This window comes from Hyaena hyaena, unplaced genomic scaffold (genome assembly GCF_003009895.1).
Source record: "Hyaena hyaena isolate Hyena2069 unplaced genomic scaffold, ASM300989v1 scaffold_51, whole genome shotgun sequence".
Taxonomy (NCBI): domain Eukaryota; kingdom Metazoa; phylum Chordata; class Mammalia; order Carnivora; family Hyaenidae; genus Hyaena; species Hyaena hyaena.
In genome coordinates, this window is record NW_024080683.1 from 2,938,022 (window position 1) to 2,954,192 (window position 16,171).

At 46.5% G+C, this 16,171-nt stretch overlaps 1 protein-coding gene across 1 annotated transcript in view; it reads right to left on the reverse strand.

The window, feature by feature from the left end:
• Positions 1-16,171, reverse strand: part of GLIS3 (GLIS family zinc finger 3) — a 443,619-nt gene that overhangs the window by 17,227 nt on the left and 410,221 nt on the right. Inside the window, exon 9 of the mRNA XM_039230793.1 lies at positions 8,686-8,861. Coding sequence (XP_039086724.1) covers positions 8,686-8,861 — 176 coding nt within the window. The remainder of the gene's footprint in view (positions 1-8,685; positions 8,862-16,171) is intronic.

Consider the following 16,171-nt stretch of genomic DNA (forward strand, 5'->3'; position numbering starts at 1 on the left):
ATGCACATATCCATCAATTTGGCAACTTCTCTTCCAGAAGTAATTCCTGAAGAAAGCGTGGAAAGAGAGACATCGGTGTGTGAGAGTGTTCATGCAATATAGCATTGTTAGTAAAAGCAAAAAAATGTCAGTAGAGGAGTGATTAAAAAATGATATGTTCCTGTAGGTACTGTACAGTTTTTTAAAAACGGAGTTGCTCTGGGACACCTGGGTGGCTGAGTCGGTGAAGCAAAGCGTCCGAGTTCCGGTCAGGTCATCATCTCACGGTTTGTGGGTTCGAGCCCCACGTTGGGCTCTGTGCTGACAGCTTGGAGCCTGGAGCCTGCTTCAGATTCTGTGTCTCTCTCTCTCTCTGCCCTCCCCCTCTCACACTCTGTCTCTCAAAAATAAATAAACGTTACAAAAATTAAAAACGGACTTGCTCTATATACATTTACCTCAAAAGCAGAATCATCTATATTTTTAAGTTAAAAAAAAAAGTAAGCCATAAAACAAAAGGCAGAATGTGAGCCCATTTTTGTAACAGGGCATGCGTGTATGCACATGTATACATGTAAGTGTATTTAAGTGCACATACACACATACATTTCATCTCTATAAACATTTAAAGTCACTGTCTTCATAGTCATTATCTTTCATCAGTATAAGCCTAAGTACCCTAAGCACCTTAAAAACAAAATGGCCAGGTAAAATTTTCCTTTTCTAATTTAAAATAGTTGGTGAGAATTCTTAAACTGTATTTGAATACAGTTATTGGGCTAAGAGACCAATAACCCTGGTTTGTTGAGTTAGTCACCAGGTTACCTGGCGTGCATGTGCCAGAGAGGCAAACACAGGAGCAGAGAGGCTGCCCCGCCCCCCGCCTGCCGTGAGCACAAACAGAGGTGAGTGCTCCCTTCCCTATACCCACAAGTAGCAGCATAGCCCCTGATTGAGAGTGTAGACTGCTGTCAGATGGTCCTGGGCATAGTTTCCAGCTCCACCATTTCAAGAGTAAGAAATCTAGGGCAAGTGACTTAAGGTTTCAGTGATTCAGATCCCTCATCTGTAAAATGGGATTAAATAATCCCTTCCTTCCTTCTTCTTTTCATGAGAGGGAGGGAGGGAAAGAGAGAGAGCATGCTCATGCAAAGGGGAGGGATGAGGAGAGAAGAAGGAGAGAGAGAGAGAGACAGAGGGAGACAGAGAGAGAGGGAGGGAGGGAGAGAGAAGGTTAAGCAGGCTTCACACTCCGCGCAGAGCCCGACAGGGGGCTTGATCTCACGACCACGAGATCATAATCAAGAGTCAGCTGCTCAACCGACTGAGCCACCCAGGGCCCCAGCGTACACCCTCCCGAACGGCCAGCAGAAGTTTAGCCCTGGAAGGAACCTCATCGTTAATGCTGCCCCATTTAAAACTTCACACAAACAGAATTCCCAAGCAACTAAAGATGTCCATAGCACTGTACCTACAGGCACTGTCCCGAAGGACAGGGGGTGTGGGGTTGGGGTGAGGCTGTTCCTCAAACCAGCTCTGATATTCCCTAGGTGCGTGACCCGGCGCAAGGTGCTTTATCCCGCAGCCTCGCCCGGGAGCAGAGGGGATGCTGGTATGTTTACTAAGGTTTTTCTGAGGGTTGAACAACACAAGTGGATGCATCCAGAGCACCCAGTATCTGGAACATGGCAAAAACAGAAACTCTAATGAACTGGGCGTCTACCATGGGCGAGGCACTTTCTCTCACTCTTACACCAACTCTGAAAGAGAGGTGTCGCTACCTCGCTATGAAGAGCCAGGAAACGGGGACTCAGGGCATCGCATGACTTGTCTGTAGGGTTCCAGGCAGATCCGCCGGACGCTAAAGTGCTTTTCATCTCACATAGTTCATGATTTCTCTCCCCGTATCATTGGGGCAAGTCACAATTTCCCCTTGTGGTAATTTCTTCTGAGATACTACGACCAGCTCCCGGGTATGTAAGCCAGTGGCCGTGAATACTTTGAAGACTGAAAACAACGCTTGGACAGCTTGGGGAAACAGGGGACTTTTACCTGTGGGAAGGTCTCGAAATGTCTCTTCTGCCCAGGAGCCCCGGCTGCCCCCGCTGCACAGGGCGGCCCCTGCCTCGCTTTTCACTGCTGGGCACTAAACCCCAGGTGTGCAAAGACTCATGGGAAGGAACACTTACTACACTAAGTTTACCTTAACATGTCAGTGAATCATTGGACCGTCATCTTTCCTCCAGGGAGGGATCCCAGGCAGTTGGGGGAGCCCCGTATTTGTAACAAGAGAGGCAGAAACAGCAGCAAGTGCTCAGAGAAAGGAGGGGCCCTGCAAACTTGACTCCTAACCCCAGTTTTGCCAAGGGCTGCCTCTACCAAACAGTTCAAGGAGGCATAAGCAAAAACCCCTCTGCTCCTCCTCCCCTGCCATCCTTTTAATCATTGTTATTTACTCAACAGGCTTTTATTAACCATTTACTATGTGCGAAACCTTGCATGAGAATGCAGTTCCTGTCCTGAGCACAGTTACAGTTTAGTGATGGTTAGCTGACTTGGTCATTTAAAAAATTTTTCAAAATGTTTGTTTATTTTTGAGAGAGGGAGGGAGGGAGAGAGAGAGAGAGAGAGAGAGAGAGAGAGAGAGAGAAAACTAGTGGGTGGGGGGGGCAGAGAGAAAAGGAGACACAGAATCCAAAACAGGTTCCAGGCTCTGAGCTGTCAGCACAGAGCCCAACACAGGGCTTGAACCCATGAATCATGAGATTCGACCTGAATCGAAGTTGGACTCTTAACTGACTGAGACACCCAGGTGTCCCTGTTGACTCAGTCATCTTACTATCCTTATGGGTATATAGATTTAATCTTTGAGTGTGTGTGTGTGTGTGTGTGTGTGTGTGTGTGTGTGTGTATAATTACAAAGAGACTATTCACAGTTCATCTCAATAACCATTCGAATGGCTCTTCTGATGCACACCCTCCCACAAAGCCCAACACGCTGAAATGCCAACTACATCCAATTCGCGCACCTAAATTTAACTTTTCTTTAATAGAATTAGCACAACTGTCAGAATTCATCAAGTACTGGTTACGGAAAACTGCTCTTGGGGCAATTCTGTAGTAATTAAGTGTATAAGAGTAATTAAGAATTTCTCTGGATCTAATCATTCAATCCCTAGTACTACATGAGCATTAATAACCTCATGGCTGATACCAGAAATGAGTCCTGATTGGGGCTGCTCATGGTAACGTCAGAAAGATGTGGAGCAAGCTCACGGGCTCATGCTCTCTCAGCTTCCTGGGTGAAGATCTGATTTACAATCAATCTTAATGGTCTTCCAGAGGTTTCAAGGGGAAGTTGTGACACACGCTTAAATTGTAAGCAACGTGACTTCTAGGCTTGCTATGTTTTATTTCTCAACTGCACATATGTAGATGTGACTACATTTCCTGTGGGAGGGGGTATGTTTATTGTCTCTACCATGTGCCTCTAAAAACACTAACCTTTAAACAGTTCACATAAACCCCTGGCAGTGAGATCAGCGGCGGCGGTAACCCGTAGGCCTCTTCCGGAAAGTGCCATTGCACAATCACTGCAAGTAAACAGGGGAGCGCGGAGGAAGATGTTAAATGTGTAACCGCTACCTCGTTCCGTGCAAACATCAATGCTCGCAGGGTCCTTCGGCTGGAAAGACAGTTGGGCTGTTTGGTAGGAAGAGCCATTTATAAATGTGTTTTGTTGCTGGGGGCCTGTTGGGGACTGGAAACCTTTTGTTTCCTGGGGCAGCCCGTTTGAACGGGGCCGTCAGGCTTACAGGCCAAGCTGGGGAGGGAAAATGCCACCGGTGTCTGGGAGCGGACCAGCGGGCTCCTCTGGGGCCACAGGGTCTGTTCTAAATCACAGAGAGAACCCCAGAAGCCAGGGCCGACCGAGAAGGCTCCCCTCCCCGCCCCTGCCCTGTGGTCAGCCTGCCCCGGCTGGGACGCAGCTCCCTGGTGTTTTCCTAATGAAGTCTAATGACTGGATCACGCGTGATGGAAACCTATGTGGTGGCAACTGGCAACTGCGGAGGGTGAAAGAGCGAGCAAGCAGTGGAAAACACAGAAACCTAAGAGATGGGGGGCAGAGTCCCCACAAAGCCTCTTCCCCTGATTTCCAAGAGGCAATCCGTGTGTGAAGGAATCTGCGAGAAGGAGTCCATCTTGCAGATGGGAAAACCGGCCTGGGGAATGTTTGGCAGGCCCTGCAGCGTGGCTACCTGATACACATTATGAACAGGGTCACGATTTTGGGGTGCCTGGCGGTGCACACAGACAGCCTTCCTCCCAGACTCCCTTGCAGGTGCGGGCAGCCACGTGACGAAGTTCAGGGGACGCTTGTACTTCACCGCCCTCCTTTCCCTCTGCCTGACACTGAGACAAGACACGGAACGTCAGCACCTATGCTGTCACTGGGCGGATGGAAGCCTCAGATGGCAGAGCCGGGAGGTGGCAGCGGCGGGCACCTCACGGGCTCCGTGGGCCACTCCTGCACTGAGCGTGGTCTACCACTGGGCGTCGAGCAAACCCATACCTTGGGGTGCTGCTCCCACATGAGAAAGAAACTCAGAAAAGTCTTGTGCTCTGTGTCTTGTGGGCCGCAAAGAACAGGCTCTTTGGGAGAACTTGGACTTGTGACAGGGCACTCGAAATCGACGGAAGCTTCTAACTAGAGCACTAAGCAACACGATCAACAGGGACCCAGGGCAGCCAGTTCTGTGTGGCGTGAGGCTCCTTGGTGGTTCAGAACTGCACAGAAGTGTCAACTGGAAAAGCCTCCGGCTGTACAAACACAACTCCGCGTTATTCTAACATCATTCGTCTACCTTACCAGCCGCCATCTGAGGGAACCAGACTGTTTATTCAAGTCACTGTTGTTGGGGTGCTCTGTGGGGCTGGTCTGATACAATCCCAGCAGTTCGCAGGTAACGTTCCTACGTCTCCAATTCCGGTCCCCACACAATGCCCTGGCTTACGTTTCTAGAACGGCAGGCTGGCTTCTCCATTCAGTGGTATTACACTCAGCATGGCCTCAGTCCCAACAGGGGCTCCTCTGGCTGGGTCCCAGCCTCCTCTCCCTCTCTCAACTCCATGCCTTAACCTGAGCCTCCCAGCCACAAATGAACAGCCTTTGGCTCTTCTCTCCAGGCACGCCCCTTGCTGTCGTCTGCGTTCCTGACTGCGCACCTCTCGTTCCCCTTCCTGGAAGGGCTCTGCCCACACAGCCCAGCCAGTGAGCTATTCGTCTTCAAAACCCTACTTAAGGGTCACCTCTAGGAAGGCTTCGATGATACCCTCCTCTGAGTTAACCAGGTGCTTCTTGAGATTATTAGTAGTAGTATTGCATGCATCACTGCAATTAAACGCACTCATGTCATTTGCGGAACTGAACGTGGCCTCTCCTTGATGGGCCCAGAAGCAGGAGGGTTGTGAAAGTCCTGTTCTAGGAATTCCCATGGCATTCTAACAGCCTGGAATGAATAGGGCATTTAAAAAGAAATTATCCATTAGTACCGTAACAAAACGTACAAATATCAACTCTCGGGCAACTAATCCAGGCAAAAATCTGAAGCTTGCCCGGGCAAGAGAATGGTCCCAAAGAGAAAGGAAAGGCTGAGGAATAAGCTCACATGATTGGAAAGGGTTGCTCCTGTGTTTACATCTGAAATAAAAGACTAAAATGTACTTACAAGTTGCCTTGGAGATGCTACCCAAACAGACACCCGTAAATGCTATCAGCATTCAAACGTGAAAAGAAATGACACCTTATCCACTTTCTGATGAAGGAAATATTATTGGACGGAGTGGATGAAGAATCAATAAAACTGAGCTCTAGTCCGGGGTCATTCCCTAGGTGAGGGAACTCGAAAAAGCAATACTATTCATCTTTTCAAAGTATGCCTTTTACAAAACACTCATTAATATTGTAATAATGTTGTATGGTGACAGATGGTGAGTACACTTATTATGGTGAGTGTGGTGTAATGTACAGAATTGTTGAACCACTACATTGCACACCTGAAACTAATATAACACTGTATGTCAAGCATACTACAATAGTAAGCAAATAAACACACACACACACAGAATACAGGTCTAAGCACTCTATCAATTAATACGGCATGAGCAAAATTCAGTGGGACCTCATTTTCGTCCACATGTGTAGGGCCAAAGGCCTTTGAATTCTAACTCTCATGGCTCTCTGTAAGGCAACAGCATCTACATACAAATATATTTTCCCCATGGAAAGATGGAAACACATATTTATTTGCGTGTGCCTTTGACTTAGAAACACGGAGATGAAGAATGTGGCTTGGAAATGCGGACCTCTTGTTTAAGACGCCAAGTGCTTTGCCAAGAAGGCAGCCATGCCTAGACATTTGGTATTCTTCTTTGTCTCAGTTCCCATCTCTAAAAATATACCGATGACATTTTTCTCTGACCTTTACCTACCGCAGGGAGTACAGAAAGGACGGGGTGACAACACTCATTAAGGCCATGAACTTCTTGAAAGACAGAACACTCACTCATTGTGGCTGTTGTGTTAGCAACCCTAACACAGTGCTCGGGGTTTTAAAAACCTAGTTTTATTAGGAGATGAAGTTGCCCGTGACCAAGATGCTGTATGACGTCACCCAGCAAACCAATCCAACCGAGGCTGAAAGGCACGGCCAAAAATTACAACTCATTTAGAAGGTGTCTCCACCTCCTCTTGCCCCCAGCACGGTATCACCCACTTATAAAATATTAGATCAATTTTCTCCTTATCCTAAGGAGCAGTTGATGAGCAGTGCTCGTGCCTAGCAAGTTCCAGAAAAACATTTTCAGACAAAATGCTTGGACGATGGAGTAAGGCTGTGTCTGGATGCCTACTCCGTCATCCCTAGCAGTGGCCCGGTGGCTAAGTCACGGACACTCCCTTTGTGAACCCATCACAGTGGGCCACTTGCCCATCTTCTACGAGAGAGTTATGATTTCCCAATTTGCACAGCCGTACCCTGATCTCTTCCAGAAAGGCTCACCGTTTATTTTTAGGCTGCTGTTAGCAGTTTCTGACTGGCCATGGGAATTTTTAACCAATAAAGTCAAAGTTAAAAAAAAAAAAAAAAGAACAACTCCACACCTTCAAGCTGACGATGTATACACGATTCCACTAAAGAAGAGAAATATGGGAGAAGTCTTTTGCCAGGAGGCAGGGCAAAATGATAAGGTAGACCTCATTTTCTGGGTCTTGTTTCCTTTTGCAGTTGTTGCATGAGAGAGTGTCAATCATTTATTCAGTAAATATTTACTAAATGCCTACTTTGCACCAAGAGTTATGTTTGCCCCGAGGCTAGAAACATGATCCTTATTCTCAAAGAGTCCCATAAAGGCAAGGAAGAGAGGGTCACCGGGTGGCTCAGTCGGTTAAGCATCAGACTTCGGCTCAGGTCATGATCTGTGTGAACAAACTGAGGAATCAGCAAGAGACAGAGGGAGGAGAATCCTTTTTTTCAGGAGTTGAAACTCTTATTTAAATGGATAGTATCCCCTTTCCCCTGAGGAAGCAAAAGGCTGTGCATGGTCTGAATCTACATGATTTGACAACCGAACTCTACGGATGTTCACAAAGACAGGTGCTTGAGTCAGCAAAATTGGTGTAAAGAAAGAAATTAAGTCAAACTTAGTTCTACACGGATGTTCTAAGTTAAAACACTGGATCTGTACATTTTGAACACCATCATGATGTCTCTCGCCTTCTTTCTCTCTTCTTCTCTCTCTCTGCACTTCTCAAGTATCTGTGTGTCTTCACAACATGTCGAGTACTGGGCTAAGTACTCTACGAAAAAGAACGAGTCAGAAGATTCTGACCTCGGTAAGAAGTAAAGGCACGTTTTCCTCACAAAGAAGTAACTCACAAGGCAGGGAGAGAGCTAGAGTACCATCAGAGAGATGCAGGTGATATGCAGTCAGAGTCTAGAGCCAGGAGAGAGGAAATCCAGCTAGGAAACCAGGGAAGCCTTCTGAGAGGAGGTGTCATTTCACCTGGGCCTTGAAGGACGGAGAGGTTCTGGGGATATCAGACCTGCGGGAGGAGGGGTGTGCCTGGGCAAAAGCATTCCCGTTACTCCCTTTGACGTGACTGGTTTCTTGTTTAGGAAACAGGCTGCTGCGGTTAGGGCCTGTCTGTGAGGCGTTAAATTGCTGGTCAATGAACGGATGATCATCTTGGGTGGACCACTTTGGGCGTCAAAAGTTTTGCCAGCTTAGTGCCAACACCAGGGAAATACTATGAGATTTCAGGATGAGGAAGTGTGACGTTCTATTTTACTGAAAAAAAATTTTAAGTGTTTATGTATTTTTTGGGGAGGGGAGGGGCAGAGAGAGAGGAAGGGTGAGAGAGAGAGACTCCCAAGCAGGCTCCACGATGTCAGCATGGAGCCTGACACGGGGCTTGATCCCACGAACCGTGAGATCATGACCTGAGCCAAAATCAAGAGTTGGACGCTCAACTGACCGAGCCACTCAGCTGCCCCGAAATGTGACATTTTAGAGGAAAGTCATTAAAGCCGCAGCCTGGCGTGTGACAGAACCACAGACACCCACCCCTGGTAACTAAGACATCTGTCTGAAAGCGACAGCACATCGCTTTTCAAGACTCTAGGGGGTGGCCGGCTCCCCACTTACCGTGGACATGGATTCCATTTGGTTGAAACGACGAGTTTGTTTCTGGCTGGTAAGCCTTCAGGTGTGACGTGCCCGGTGGCGGCTGGGTGTGGGGGGCCTGCGTTCTCTGCAGGACTGAAGAAGCAGCTGGAACCCTCCGGGGGCTGATGTGAGGCGACGGGGCAGAAGACACAAACCTGGGAAAAGGCGTATAAGAGGAAGCGTGAGGGACGTTAAAAGGCAGGAGCAGAGGCAAACCTTTCAAAGCCGAATTCCAACTTCCACACTGGCTGGATCAGAGCGTGACAAAAAGCCCTCAAAAGAGATGGGCGAAGACTTTGCTCTCCTGTTGTGAACCCCTGACTTCTCAATGGAGATACTGAGGGGATAAAAGAGACCAACCAGGGGAAAACGTAGTCAAGCTGGGGTCTGTCAAGACTCTTAAAATGCATTTCAAATACGCTGGCTTTGGTGAAACTCAAAGCACATCTTTTGCCAGGCCCCTTTCTCTGCTAATTTTTAAGCTCGTTTGCATTTGAGGGGAAATTTGATCCTTATGTTTCTGATTCATTTACACTTAGCTCATAAACATTTTGTTCTGTGAGACATGTCCGAGGTCCAAGAAGTGCTACAGGTCTTTATTGTAAGCCTCTCTAACCCTGTTCTCTTTCAACGATACCTTTTCTTTTGCCAAGAATGAGTGAATGTAAACCTCGAAGGTCAAGTGCGGTTTGAGACCCAGAACCCAGGCTATCTGCGTGGGATCCGAGCGTGGCGGAGAACACTGCCCAGGGCACAACGGGAACGCGATGCGGGACACTGTTCACGTTCACACGTGCTAATCATAACAGGGCTGTCAGGAGCTTCTGAGCAGGGACATAGAGTTGTTTAAATAAGGGGACACGGTCCACTAACCTGAGATACAAGACTGACAGCCGTGTACCATTCTTCTAATTGTAAGACGGCAACCGGCAGGGTCTGACTCTCTGTGTCTAAAACGACAGTTGGGACTTCCCAGTGCTGACGGGAAGGTGTCCCCGTGAGAGCAGGGTGTCCACAGGCCGCCGTCAGGAGGGGGCTGCCGCAGGGAACCAGTGCAGTGAAATGGAGTCGCAAAGTAACTGGGGAGTGAACTGGATCAGGAGTGAATTGTTTGCCCCCCTCCCCCAAAAAAGGCCCAGTGACCTGAAAACTTTGGGGTGGCTGTTTCTGACCTCGGGTGAAAAGACAGGCTTTGTTTTACGCTAACCCCATAGAGGCTGCCTGCGGTGTACACGGCTTATTTCACCAGGGCAAGTCCCTTCGCTTTGCTGGGATCTTGTGTAGGGCTGTGGATGGTGAAGAGGGACACGGAACGGGCCAAATTTATAAGGTCATGTGCAGTGCTGGGAATTGGGGGAGTTCACGGGGCCGTGCCTGGGCGTTCGTACTGCGGCAGTAAGAAAGTGCGGGCTGAAGGGCCCCCGAGGAGGCTGCGTGGGAAGGGGGTGCAGGAATCAAGGAAGGGGCTGGACAAGAGAAGTCTCTGGAGAAGGCCGAGACATACCGGCTGGGTTAGATGCCTCTTTTCACTTTGCGGGAGGAGCACAGTAACTGAGTGCCCTGGGCTGGGCAAATACCTATCTTCCAAGCGTGTCGTTCTCATCGGAATTAGCTTGAAAAGATGTGCTGAGTTGAACAGGCCTGAGAGAACACAGAGCAAATGAGCCCTGGCGTTGCCCTGAGAACATCTAGTGAGAACTTGTAGGCCAGGATTCCTCATATGGAGGCGATTTTCCTGGGGAGTGTGTCTCTAATGTGTCTGGAAATGCGCTCTGAAGTCATGGGAGGGGCTGAGGCATTGTGGGATCGCAGACTTCAGGCTAAGAGGAGTCCACACCAGCACTCAGCCCCCGGAGCCTGTGGGCAGGAGGCCCCCAGGGACAGCGGGAAGGGTTTGAATTGGAAAACAACCTGTGTCACTGGCATCTCAGTTTTGGCTCTGGGCAAAGCGGCAAGATCCTCTGACTTGCTTCCTAATTATATTTCTTCATCTGGGAATAAAAGATGCGGCACAGGCTCAATGGTTTTCTGGTCTTTTCTCTGGTACTTCTGCCACTTTTCCTTTCTGTTGAGGACCAATGGGGCAAAGATGTGTAGATGGCACAAGTCACAGTATGTAGCTGACCCTGGTACTGGCAGCTTGATGGAAGAAAGGGATTTTGTTTCCCCCACCCCCCAGCAAGTGAGTCAGACTCATACACGAGGGTTCAATTAACAAAGATAGAAAAGGTAGATGGGGAGGGGGACGGAGGCAGAGACTGTGAGCAATATAAAATTTCATCTTTCTGTAATTTGGGATGATGTGTCTATAGAGTGAACTGTGATTACTAGCTATAAAGACGGGGAGAATTCAAACAACTAAAAGGACAGAATTCATTAAGGAGTCATCTAGAATTTAGATTCCTACAACAGATTCCTACAATAGCTATATATACATTATATATCTACCTATGAATGATATATCTATGTATCTATCTAGAGAGTATATAATTATCTGATAATTACAAATCATTCTTAACTGTTCATTCACACAAGTTCCAAACCCTGGTCGAGCCCTCTTGGCTACCACATATTACATAATGTAATGATGGAGAGCAAAGGAAAACACACGGGTGGTTACCACACCAAGGTGTTAGCAATGCTGATCTGAGAGACGTGGGGGGAATAAAATATAACTACTAAGACTTCAACTCACTCCACATTTTGCTTTTTGCTAATTCCGACTAAAGTTTTCTCCATGTTGTTCAAATAAGTAAGATTATATGGTATAAAGTTAACATAATTTTAAAATAGAGTATGTCACTTCATATCAAGTACTAATAAAAATTTAAATGTAAACTATTCTGGCTGAGATAAATGAACACCTTAAGAAGTCCTTGATTTGGAAAGGGAAAGGACTCCTATGGAAATCTTAAGTTTTACCCATACATAGAAAAGGTGAAAAGTGACAAGATGTGATTACGATTACCCAACAATTGCTACAACCCAGGGAATACATAAGAATTCAGCATGGAGGGGTGCCTGGGTGGCTTAGTTGGTTAAGCGTCCGACTTTCGCTTAGGTCATGATCTTGCAGTTTGTGGGTTCGGGCCCCGCATTGGGCTCTGTGCTGACTGCCAGCTCGGAGCCTGGAGCCTGTTTCAGTCTGTGACTCCCTCTCTCTCTGACCCTCCCCTGCTCACGCTNGGGCTCTGTGCTGACTGCCAGCTCGGAGCCTGGAGCCTGTTTCAGTCTGTGACTCCCTCTCTCTCTGACCCTCCCCTGCTCACGCTGTCTCTCTCTCTCTCTCTCCTAGAAATAAATAAAAATATTAAAAAAAAAAAAGAATTCAGCATGGAAAAGCCCAGTGTAAGAAATGAGTATGTAAATGTGATTAATTTTCAAGTATAGCACATAGATTTAATTTTGTCACTGCTGAAAAATGGTACATGGGATGTTATTGAAAAATCTCTCCTAATCTCTCTACTAATTTAAATTTAATTTTTGTAGACCTGCTTACTAGATAACCAGCTCATAGTACAGTAGAATTAAGCACATCAAAATCAGAGAGGTGAAGGGGCAGGGGAGGAGGGCAGAAGTGGAGGAGCCCTACTGTTAGAGGGAAGGTCCTGGAAGCTTCTGGAACAATCACTGACAACTCGTAACAAGACAGATGCCAGAAACTTTTTTAAAAAATTGTTTTAATGTTTATTTATATCTGAGAGAGAGAGAAAGAGAGAGAGAGAGGCAGAGTGTGAGCAGAAGACGGACAGATAGAGAGGGAGACACAGAATCAGAAGCAGGCTCCAGGCTCTGAGCTGTCAGCACAGAGTGCAATGCAGGGCTTGATCCCATGAACTGTGAGATCATGTCTAGAGCCAAAGTTGAATGTTTAACTGACTGAGTCACCCAGGCACCCCTGGAAACTTTTTTTTAAGCCAAAAGGACTCAAGAAACATGAGTGGTTTAAGGCCATTCACTCCAGAAATGAGCAAAGAACCAAGAACAGGCACACTTAAACGGAAGCTCACTAAGCTCAACATGGCATGTTCACACTGTTACTGAAGGTTGGGTGTGGGTCCTCACAATCCCATTGTCTTAGCCTCTTTGCTAACATTCCAACCTTGGTTTTTTTTTTAACATGTGCACACACACTACAAAATGAATCTGGTCTAAGTACTCTGCCCAAAACAGAGATTTTTAAAATCTTTATTTATTTATTTACTTATTTTTTAATGTTTAACTTATTTCTGAGAAAGAGAGAGAGAGCGTGAGCAGGGGAGGGGCAGAGAGAGGGAGACACAGAATCTGAAGCAGGCTCCAGGCTCTGAGCTGTCAGCACAGAGCCCAACGCAGGGCTCAAACCTACAAACAGTGAGATCATGACCTGAGCCAAAGTCAGATGCTTAACCAACTGAGCCGCCCAGGTGCCCCCAGAGATTTTTTTTTTAAATCCAAAGACCGTGAATTAAAATATTTTGATGCTAAAATCAACAAGTTTGGTGCTGAGTCTAAGTTGCAGTGATTTACAATTTTCCTCCCATGGAAGAGCTCACCCCGCATTACGTCAGGACAAGATGACGTCACTCTAATCCATTCTGAGTTACAGCAGTGTCCGAGAGCCAGAAGAGAGAATGTCTGAAATCTTTCTAGGTCCAACTCTGTTCCCCCTGCTGCTGATCTGCGTTGACATTTCACAGATTTCATTCAACGCAGCTCATCAGTCTCTTTGAAACATTAGAAGATTGTTAATGTCAAAACGCACACAATGGACTATAAAAATTTTTTAGACATCACTGCTTACCAGAAACACTTCACACAAAAGCAACCAGAGAACTGAGTCAACCATTTGTACTCATTTAGTGGAGAAGTTTATGTAACCTCAGCATGAGCCATGGTTCAAAGGTTTGTACCCTTCCCCCAACCTCCTGCCAAAAAACAAAACAAACAACACAACACAACACAACACAACAACAACAAAGCCCAGGAGGGAAACAGGTTTTAAAGGGCTCATAAAAAACCTTCTGGATAAGAAGGACTTAAAAAGGCTTCTATAATGAGATATCTACACACATCTTAGGAAACACCTGATGGGGGTAGTGGGTGACAGCCCTTCCGTTCTGTGGTCTGCTCCCACCCTCGGCTCATACTGAGCCTCACAACCTTGCAGTGAGGTGGGCCCGAAGCAAAGAGGCTGTCTTTCCCATAAATACAGTACTCAGAAACAACCTTACATTGTTTCACAGAAATGTCCCAACTGAGACACAGAGAATGAGTGAAGCTCGTGTGCAGAAAAATTGCAGATGCCAGGAGAGGGAGATAGATATCATGGAAGATCCACTGGGCTTGGACTGTGGCTCTGTCCCTCACTAGCTGGGTAATCCTAAATAAATTCCCTGACTTCTCCCAGCCTCAAATTCAAGTACAAATAAAGATAATCTCAGCCCCTGCTGGGGATGGTAAAATCTGAGCTAACATATTCATTTATTCATCCAAAAGGTATTTATTGAGCACTGACCATGTGTGGCCCTGTTCCAATCACTAGGGACAGAGAAAGACAGGACACATCCCTGCCTTTGTGGGACTTATATTTTGGTGAGGGGAGGCAGACAATGAACAAAGTCAAGTAAGCAAACTATACGTTGTACTTCGGACATGAGTACCGTGGAGAAAAGTCAAGAATGAAAGGTGAGGGCTGGGGGTAGATTGTGAGCAATTTTAAATTGGGAGGTCAGAGGTCTCAAAGTAGTTTAGAATCAGTGACACATTACAGCTGATCAATACATGTTTATGGAATGACTGCTCTAAAGAGAACGTGCACTTAAGGTACTGTGACATTGACCCATACCCAGTGCTTGACAGCTGTGTAAGACTGGTTCCAACATTGCGTTCTATTTCTATTGAGTTCCTAAAAAAAAAAAAAAAAAAAAAAAAAAAAAATCTCAGGACTCTCCTCTCTCAACTACTCGGATATGGATACCATGGCTCAAAGAAAGCAAGGCATTTGGTCAGCTGGCTGATTTTCTAGTTCTAAGGGCAGGGATGGTGGCCCTGTGTAAGAGTCTCATTTCTTGGTACTGGGTTTCCCAGCAGAGTATCCTAAGTTCACAAGTTCAGACAATCATATACTGTACTAGCTGAAGGGCACTGGAGTACCACTTTATTTGGATGAGATAAAGTAGGCCCAGAGACACGAAATTATTTGCGTAGTCACACAGCTAGTCTCCAGACCCCAGGTTATCCTAAAAAGGGAAGAAGCTCTCTAGTGGGGATGGCAGGCAAGGTGGGAGGGTGGGGTGAGGGAGGGTGGTGAGGGACTCCTGTGAGCCTCTCAGATTCTGAACTTTAACACCAGCTGATGGCAATAGGTGTATCAGCAACCTCCTGCCTTTAAGAAACCTGGCAATGAGTTTCCCAGTTTGCTTCGGTGAATTTTCTCTGTTCTGCACTAAGCTCTTCATGTGCCCAAGCTGGGCTTACACTTTTAGTCTTTCCAACTGGACAATTCCTTTTAGATAACACTCTCTCCTGTCTCTAAGTCCAGGGTATTTCTGTGTCAACTACATACTGTATTTCTTCAAACAAAATGGACTAATAGACCATGTTGCAGGTTGAGCACATGTCATAAGTATGTCTTACTTTTTCTCATTTGTGCTGTGTACACAAGCAGTTGTAACCAGCAACACGGGACCATACATCTTAGCACTGTGCTGGGGGTTAATACTTTGAGAAGAGGGGTTTCCATGATCAAATGGATTAAATGCTGGTTGATATGTGCTTTGGACGCTTCTTTTCTCCCCTCTCTCTCCCCCGGGGGCGGGGGGGGGGGTGGTTAACGGACCTCCCAAAGAAGGAAGAATACATCAGAACAACTTGTTTCATTGTATTCACACGGAAAATATTATTGATTTGCTTCTAGGGAGCAGAAATAATGGCTACAAACTAGTCTATGGTGGATTCGGGGAGGTATTTGTTATCCTCCAGAGAGCTGTGGTGGTTTTTAAATTCATCTGTGAAAACCGATCAATAAAAAATGGCTTTAGCGGTTGGCCAACTACAGAGTGGGGAGAAAAGGAATCCTTTTCAAAACCTAAAAAGAAAAGCACAGTTTTAAGGATTTCACATCTGATTTAACATCTAAAAAAAACCCCCCAATGATAATACCCCACTTTGTATAGCCAGACAGCACTCCATTTTAGTAGACTTTAGTGGTCTTTATAACGATTTATGAATCACTTCATGAATTCCTGGCTGACTCATCTGGGTGACTATAGTATCTACTTATACTTCCCTTCTGTCTCACAAAAGAGACACTTGGACTCAGTTCAATCCAGATTTGTCCCCGAATGAATCACAGCACGTTACTGGGGGAACTGCAAATTGAATTCTGCTTCTGAGACAATCAAGACCAGCTTTCAGTAATGAAGAAACAGCCGCTGGGAAGTGTGGGTAATTGCAACACTGTCCATTTGGGCAGGGCCAAAGC